Consider the following 8,927-nt stretch of genomic DNA (forward strand, 5'->3'; position numbering starts at 1 on the left):
GGAAGAAAAATGTAAAACTGAGCAGTGTATAATTTTAAAATAAGAGGGGAAAAGCCATCTTTAGATTTATCCCTGCTGGGAGGATTTAGCAGTGTGATTGACATGGCTGTTTGAGTTCACTCTGTCTCTTGGTAGGTTCTAATATTGAAAAATCAGTGAAGGATCTCCAGCGCTGCACCGTCTCACTGGCTCGGTACCGGGTGGTGGTGAAGGAGGAAATGGATGCTTCCATTAAGAAGATGAAACAGGTCTTTGCTGAACTCCAGAGTAGGTAAGTTAAATATAGAGACAGATCCAGGTGTTAAAACCAATATATTTAGAAGAAGACTTCAGCTTTTTCAGTCAGGGTCATGACTTGCTTGTGTTTTCCCAGCTGCTCTTCAGCATCTGGGCGCTCAGCGTGACGTAAAGAATCAACTGGAGTCTAAAATCCTGTGCTCTGCAGGTTTTAGAAGCCACTTTTGCAGGCAGCTTTGCAAGACCTGTCTTCAAGCTTTCATCCCAGGCAGGTGGTGGGATGTTAATAGACTGTTCAAGGCTTTGGTGTGTCCATCAGGGTCTTGGACAAACTCTGGCTCCATGTCTGTACCAGGCAGTTGTCCTGAGCATCATAAAGTCATTTTAGACACAGATAATAGGAGGAACTTGGCGGGGAACGTGCTCTCAGTTGGGTGTTTGTGTCAGCTGTGCTGGAAGGAGAACTTGTTGGGAGCTCAGGGTGTGCTGTAGTGTGTGTCCTTTACAAACAAACATTTCAGAGTTGAAATCTTCAAATTATAGTTGAATATAACATGGAAGAGAGGGGCCTTCTGAAGGTGTAAGTCCACATCAAAGATCATCTTCCACAGCATTGCTTCCCCTGTTTCCAGCCAAGCTTTGAATACTGTGCATGATGTTCCCTACGAGTGTAATCAGGTCTTTTTTTTTTAATTAACATCTTTATTGGTTTGGAGAAGTGCTTTAAGATGATAATTCCTTACACCAGGTACACTCACTGTCTTGGCTGATGGATTTTGTTACCAAGAAATTGTTCTTCTTGGTTAAACAAGTTTTTTGGTGAAGAAATATTCACAAGAAATTGCACGGAGAGTTCTCCTTGCCCGAAGTGAGTAACATTTGACAAGTCACTCCAGTGCTGCTATCACATTGAAGGATTAAAACAGATATTTGGCAGACTTGCAAATCTGTGTCAGAAGCTGTGTCAGAAGCTGTCTACGTCTGGGGACTGCGTGTGGCCTCAAAGGCAAGAGTGTTTAGTGCTGGTGATGTTCAAGAGCTGAGTTCTGAAGCCTTTTAGCAAGTTTAATGGTTCAATGTGGACTTTTTCTTGTGCTCCTACTTGTTTTGAACTTTGCCACCAGGAAGTGCTCTCCTGAAGGAAGCAGAATGCTGTCCTGTATTTAAATTGAACATATGCTAAAAATATTAACAAAAAATGTTTATAGATTGCTTCAAAACTTGAGGACACTTAGACCAGACTGGAAGGGTGGGGTTAAAGGTGTCTGTGTGCCCTGACCTGTGTTTTTTGGGCTCATTGTTGTGGTCTCCAAGCTGAAGCTGGATGTGGAGCTCCCAATATCTCTGATCTTTTGGAAGAGCTGCAGCAGGAGGGATTTACCCTGTCGAGAGCTGAGGGATTTGTAGCCCAAACTCAAGTTTGGTTTTAGGAATATTTATTTCTTACGTCATTAGTGGCTTTTGTCTACTGAGTCAGTGCTGATACTGGTTCATTATCACTGTAGACAGCAGGTTTTTATTGTTGAGGTGTTGGTGGTTTTGATTCTCAACCTCTCTATGCAGTTACATCACCTGTAAAAACCTCTCCCTGGTATGGAAAATGTCATTCTTTGGGCTAACGCGTCCGGTTCCGTCTCAGTAAGTCCTCACCCTTTGACTCACGTTTTCATCTCTCAAACACTCACGTCACATTCAGAAAGGTTAAAGACTCCAGCCCAATCCATCAGGGTTTTGCTCTGATAACTGAGCCAGCAGCAGGTGAAGCAGGATGTGTGGTTCCGTGAGGCGAGTGCCCGCCTGGAACGGGGCCACCAGGAACCTCCTTTGACAAATGCCAAGCGCAGGAGCTGCCAGGTCGGCGCCGTCGATACGTGGTGACACTGCAGAAGGATTCACTTTCCTTTTCCCCAATGTGATGCAGTTGCCAGTGAGCTGAGATGTAAATTGTCCCTTCACATTTTTTTTATATTGTTTTTTTTTTGTTGTTGTTTATTTGTTTTTCCAACTTTGTGACCCAGAGAATAAATAATTAGTGTATTTTTTAAAGCCCGTGGCACAAGGCAGGGGCTGATAGTTAAATCCTTTTGCTGAATTGCCTCTCCACTTGGCTCCTTACCAAAGGAAAACCTGGTTGAAAAGCAAGTTTGTTCAACTGAAACAGGATATTTAAATAGCAAAGCTTGGACTGGTTTAACTTCTGCCTGTCAGGGCTGAGCTTTGGATCTCCTTTTAACCACTGAGGCTTCCTGGAGTTCTTGACCTTCGTCTTCTCTCGCTAGACAACGTGCTTATGTCAGACCTGTGGTCTGTAGGTAGGTGAGGGTGAAGAAGGAGATTCTAATGCTGGGGTTGTGCCTGTCTCAGTCTCTGAAATCCATCCTGGTTGAGTGGCAGATGGAGCTGGAGCTGCTTTGGCTTCCTGTTTGGAGAGGATTTGCTTTTCTGGGCTGGAGCTGATTGAGTAACGTGAACTGGGGAATCCTCATAGTCCTTAATTTCCCAAATATTTTGCTGACTGCTGACAGGGAAAGTAAGTAGCACATCAGGGAAAAAAAAAAACCCCAAAACCACCAAACAACTGCTGTTTGTGAGTGGTGCAGGGAAGTTGAGGTGAGCGTGGGGCAGGGGTGGAGGTTTCTCACTGCTGAGATCGCCGCCACACGCCTCATCCTGCAGCTCGCTCCTGCTTCCTCCTGGCAGAGCTTCCAGCCGCCTTCGATTGCAGTCAATCTTTGAGATGGTTGTGTTTCCACCCCAAGGAAAACTGACCCAAACCCCTCAGTGTGCTTGTGCAGACAGCTGCTGTCTTTCACAAAGAGGAAACATCTCGCAGGCGCTGCTCGACCGAGCTGCCTGGTAACTGGGAGCATCTCTTCTGGTGGCTGGGTCACAGCCGAGGAGGATTCAGCATTATTTTATCTTCAGCAGTTACCAGTTTATCTAATTCCCCATTTTCTTCCTTAAATGTCCTTTCTTCAAGCCCAGTCCTTTCCATCCTGCATGGGTCTGTTCCCAGGACAGCAGTGGAGAAAGGCAGGCGTGTTTCCAAACGGATCCAGCAGAAGGAAGTGAGTTTGTTTGACGAGAAGCCGTGCGGGATGGAAGGAGCAGTGAGGTCTGATCCGAGTCACTTCATCACACAAACCTCAGGCAAAGCCACTTGACCTCTGTTCCTCAGCCAGCCCAGCTGTAAAATTGGGTAAAGGACTCTAGCTGAGCTCTGCTGAGTAAATTAAATTACAGTGAGACGCAAGCTACGATCTGTGCCAAGGTGTGTGTGCCCACAGCCTGGCAGGGAGGGTCTGTGCCAAGGTGTGTGTGCCCACAGCTTGGCAGGGAGAGCCCAACGTGGCCCATAAAAAGTGGGTGTTGGCTCCAGGAGAGCTGGGCTCTGCCTGTGTGTTCAGGGAGGAGGCGCTGGGGTAAAGTGTAGCACAGCCACGTTCTGCGCCACGAGAATTAACCATTAAGGTCACATTTACACCCGTATTTCTCTCTCAGCTCTGGGGAATTCCTGCCTCTGACGTGGTTCAAGGTAGAAGGCACCTGGGGTACCTCCCTTCACCCTGCCCCTGGGTGTTGCAGTCGGGTTGAAGCGCTCTAGGGATGGCTGGATGGAAACGAGGTGAAATCTGATTAACGTGGCTTTTGACACGCCGTGTTGTATTTGTTCAGTTGGGCTGAGAGTGCCTGACCTGGATCAGGCCCCTGCTGTGCTATGAGCAGAAACAATTCCTGCCCTGAAAAGGCAGATGGACAGAGCGATAAATCAACAGAAGAAGCCAAATGTCAAAGCTGCTGTTCAGAGGGAATTGTTTAAATTGATCTTGCCTCAGCCCCCCCCTCCCTTCTCTGACATGCAGAGGAGCGGGAGCGGTGGGGTTGAGTTTGCATTTCAGATGTTCTGTGGTTTCCTCTTTTCAGATGGTGGCTAAAATAAATATTCTTCCCATTTTCAAGCCCTTTCTCACTAAAAAAACCCCACAAAAAACCCACAAAAAAACCCCACAAAAAACCCACAAAAAAACCCCAAAACCCCAAACCCTGTGGTCGGCGTTGAAGGGCTAACCCTCCTCATTGCCAATATCTCTGAGGACCATTCTGTGTCTGTGCCCTGAGTGTCACCCAGCTCACAGGGGAGAGGAAGATTCTGCTTTTAATATTTAGAAAGGAGGAGCTGGAGTGGGCTCTGTTACCAGGCTGATGTCGGAGGCGTTCACGCCGCCGAGCCAAGGTGAGCGGCAGCGGCGCGGGGCCGAAGGCGTTGCAGGCACAGCTTAGAGGGAAGCATAAAAGAAGCAGCTGCAGGGAGAGTGTCTGTGAGGATCTCAATTCCTTCTGGCAAAAAAAATAACAGAGACCAGTACCTGCCTCTATCCAGAATGGGAAGACTGGTATTTCCTCTCCTACTGTGAGTGAGTCGATATGAGCATCTCCAGGGGTAAGAGGTCTCTTTGCCTGTGTACAGGGAGGATGGGGAGCTCCCTGGGTGCTCTGCTTTAACCAAGCAGGGTGCTCAATAGCCTGGATTTGTGAAGTTTGGCCAGTTGGTCACTGTGTGGTTCTGCTGGGGTCAAAGCTGCTGCTGTGATACCCGGGAGAGTCGTGGTCTCATGGTAACAGACACACTCGAGGCACGTTCGAGCCTCCCAGTGAGGGGAGATGCTTCACTGTGACCCACTCAGGTGTTCCCTCCATCCCCCAAAAAATCCTCAGGGAGTCTGGGATCATGGATCTGTGTGGCTCTGTGTGGCTCTGGCCACCTGTATGGTGACAGAGTGGCAGGAGGACGTGTCCTCATACCTGCTGCACTGTGAACACGCTCTCGCGTGGGTCCTGCAGCTCTGTGGGGACCAACCAAGAAGCTGCACAGGGCACCAGAATCCACATTTCTGGGTTGATTGACTCATTTTGTTGATTTAAATAACACTCCTGAAGGCACAGAGTGAAGCTTTGCTTCAGCCTGGCACCCCAGAGGTGGGGATGGGTCCCCTTGGGAGGGGACGGGTGCTTGAGTACCCATCATCCTGCCCCTCCACCTCCTTGTCCTGCCTCGCTGCTGCTCGTTAGTTTTGTATTTAAGTGACTCATTAAACCCTCGTGCCCTTGTTTTCTTTGGTGATAAAGTCCAGTGGAGCACAGCTTCCCCCCCCCTTTCCCAACACCACAGCTCCCTCTCCCCTTGCCAAGGTGACTCCGACTTTTATCGGACCAAGGTGACCACGTACCCCGTGGTTTGTTGGGAACGCTGCACCCTGCTCCACACTGACCCAAACCTGAGCAAGTTTCACATCAGCAAAGCCCTGGGCCCAACTCTTCCACGTCCAGAACAAAAGCCAGAGCTGGGTGTAGGGCTGGGTGCGCGGCACAGCGCGGTTCTGCCATCTGCCGGTGTCTCCTCACTGGCCAACACACCGGGAAACCCTTTGGCTTCTCTTCCTGCAGTGGGATTTCATTGTCCTCTTTGTTTAATACTTAATCTCTTCCCTTTTTCTGGGGTTTTTTTCTTGTTTTGTGGGTTTTTTTGTTGGTTTTATGTTGTTTTTTTTTTTCTCCTCCAGCCTTATGGATCGGGAGGTGGCGTTGCTGGCTGAGATGGACAAAGTGAAAGCAGAAGCAAGTAAGACTCTTCTCTTTCTCCCAAGTGCCCACCTGAAGAGCTCCACCCTGAGGAGACAGCCCAACTCCCCCTAGACACAAATTTCTGTGATTTTTTTATCTCCTTTTCACATTTTCCTGGATATTTGGCTCTGTAACCAGAGAAAACTTGCCCCGTGGCTCGAGTTACCCGTGTATATCCTGACTGGATTGTGTTGACACAAACCATCCTCTTGAGTCCGTGCCCTCGTTAGAGGACAGGGAGATAAAACTGTCTTCTCTCATGGGAGACCATTCCCCAAAATCTCAGCATTCCTGTGGAGCTGGAAAAGGCTTTTTCACCTTGCCTGGTGCAGATGGGACATGATCCACGGGGACACCCACAGCAGCAGCACCGAGCCCCAGGGTTTATAGGGGGTGACAGGGAAGCAGTTGGTCTGGGGAGAGCGAGAGGCAAAGCTTCTCCCAAAGCTGAGACCGTCATCGAGGCAGCTCAGCTCAGCCCAGCTCAGCTCAGCTCAGCTTGGTCTGTGGCTGGAGATGGAAATCACTGCAGGAGGGAGCAGCCAGCACCGAGCTGCCAGGGGGATTTGGGGGAACCTGGTGTTTACCAGTAAGGTGCCATCTGTGCCAGGACTGGGGTGGTTTAACTCTGGGTAAGTTGGTTTTGTAGAATCCCAGATTGGTTTGGGTTGGGAGGGACCTTAAAGCTCCTCCAGTCCCAACCCCCCTGCCAGCAACAGGGACACCTTCCACTAGACCAGGTTGCTCAAAGCCTCATCCAACCTGGCCACAAACACTTCCAGGGAGGAGCAGCCACAGCTTCTCTGGCCAACCTGGGACACTGTCTCACCACCCTCACAGTGAAGAACTTCCTAATATCTCATCTAAACCTCCCCTCTTTCAGCTTAAACCCATTTCCCCTTGTTCTGTCATTAACTGCCCTTAGGAAAAGTCCCTCCCCAGCTTTCTTGCAGGTTTGGTGTCGATGCTGCCTAAGCTCTGGTCTTGTTTTCCAGTGGAAATTCTGGTCAGTCGCCAGAAGAAGGCAGAAGCCTTGAAGAAGATGACGGATGTGGCAGTGCGAATGTCAGAGGAGCAGCTGGTGGAGCTCAGAGCTGACATTAAGGTGAGCTCTTCACTCAGCTTCTGTCTCATCCAACCTCAACCTAATCTCACCCAAAACATTGTGGTGCAGGAATTACACAGCCACCACCCAGTCCAGGGTGGGGATTACGCAGGTGCCACCTCAACGGGGCCTGGCCCTCGGTTCCTGCTCGAAGAAAACCAGTTGCCAATCTGCTGAGTAAATGAGTAATTTATTTATCCGACGTGCAGAGCAGCTGGAGCCGGGTCCCTACCCCAGATCATGCACCCAGTTACACCCACAGCACCCAGCACCCGAGCCCAGTTCCTTAATTCATAGAATCAGAGAATCCCAGACTGGTTTGGGTTGGGAGGGACCTTAAAGCTGATCCAGTCCCAACCCCCCTGCCAGCAGCAGGGACACCTTCCACTAGACCAGGTTGCTCAAAGCCTCATCCAGCCTGGCCGAGAACACTTCCAGGGAGGAGCAGCCACAGCTTCTCTGGCCAACCTGTTCCAGTGTCTGACCACCCTCACAGTGAAGAACTTCTTCCTAATATCTCATCTAAACCTCCCCTCTTTCAGCTTAAACCCATTTCCCCTGCTCAGTGCTCTCTTGATTTTTTTACTGGTTTTCTTGGTCACTGTGCTGGTCACCTTCTCTTGGAGTTGTTTCCTTGCTCTTTAACCTCTTCATTCCTCTTGTATCTAGCAGATTCAGTGAATTCTGTGTTTTCAGTGTTAGTTTGATCCAAAAGTTTACTCCAGGTCAGCTCCTGTGGCCCAAGGTTTCAACTCCTTCAGCTTCTAGCACTAAGCAAGGCTGTGAATCCTCAGTTCTCAACAGTGATCCACTTTTTTTTGGTAACCTTCTGGCTTTCTGACACTTCTAAATGCCATTTTCTGTTGAGCTTTAAGTCTTTTCAAGAAATCTGGATACGAGGATTTACCCCCAGTGCTCTCCACACTGCTGTCTGCAGCCACACAGCGGGGTACAGCACACCTCAAACCTTGAATCTGAATTGAAAATCATTTGGTTTGTCAAATAACGACCTCAGCCAACAACTCATCATCCAAATATTAACCCTGGTGCGTGCAGCCTGACTCTGTGAACTGGCAGAGAGCAGGGAATGCAGTGAGGCTGTGGCTTTGTGCTCAGAGTGGTTGTGAAAACCTCCTGCTGGCACCAGCTGACCTCTGCCTTCCCCCTAAATCGGGGGGAGCTTCCCCCCCGCTGCACCCCGGTGCCTTTTAAATTCCACGAACCACTTGAGCTCTCCCGGCACGGCGGCTCCTGCCTCAAGAGGTCAGTGCAAAGTTACATCAATTAAACACTTTGAAAACTCAAACTGCTGGGGATTTAAATGTGCCTGAGAAACCTGTTGCCCTTGTGAATGTCCAGAGATTTGGGCTGTGCTGGTTGCACGGAGCAGAGCTGCTGTGGGGTGGATTTAACCATCCAAAATCAATCTCATTTTCTCTTTGCTTGAGTCGCTGCAGCCACCTGCCTCTTCACTGAGGGATTGTTCAAGCAGCACCCAACTCAGAAACCCTTTCCTGGGTCAAAACCAGGTTCTTTCACCTCTGTTTTTTTGTTCCTGGGCACAGGAACTGAATTAACATCCACATTTTGCCTGTTTTGGTTTGTTTTTTTGGTCGAAGCACTTTGTGAGCGAGCGGAAGTACGACGAGGACCTGGGCAGGGTGGCCAGGTTCACGTGTGACCTCGAGGCACTGAAGAAGAGCATCGCCTCGTTTGGCCAAGGTGAGCTGGGGAAGGAACTGAGGGGGTTGGTCACCCCTTTGCTGGCCCTGTCGTCACCAAAACCCTTCACATACACCCCAAAAACTCAATAGGAGTGGGACTGGGAGCGTTCTGCTTTGGGGGTGTTTGATCTCAGCAGCGGAGAGAGGAGCCGGCCCTCCCCTCACTTGCTGCTGCACATGCTTCTCCCCTGGCCAGAGGGGTCCATGCACAAGCACTGGTCCCAGTTAGCTGAGCTAAC

At 49.6% G+C, this 8,927-nt stretch overlaps 1 protein-coding gene across 1 annotated transcript in view; it reads left to right on the top strand.

Moving 5' to 3' along the window:
- The window catches only part of SPATS2 (spermatogenesis associated serine rich 2), a gene marked incomplete at its 3' end in the record, with an annotated part of 12,082 nt that extends 3,396 nt beyond the window's left edge, over positions 1-8,686 (top strand). The window contains exons 4-7 of the mRNA XM_010162792.1: positions 136-271; positions 5,799-5,857; positions 6,855-6,964; positions 8,584-8,686. Coding sequence (XP_010161094.1) covers positions 136-271; positions 5,799-5,857; positions 6,855-6,964; positions 8,584-8,686 — 408 coding nt within the window. The remainder of the gene's footprint in view (positions 1-135; positions 272-5,798; positions 5,858-6,854; positions 6,965-8,583) is intronic.
- Positions 8,687-8,927: the final 241 nt, after the last annotated feature.

Source organism: Antrostomus carolinensis, unplaced genomic scaffold (genome assembly GCF_000700745.2).
Source record: "Antrostomus carolinensis isolate BGI_N321 unplaced genomic scaffold, ASM70074v2 scaffold30172, whole genome shotgun sequence".
NCBI lineage: Eukaryota > Metazoa > Chordata > Aves > Caprimulgiformes > Caprimulgidae > Antrostomus > Antrostomus carolinensis.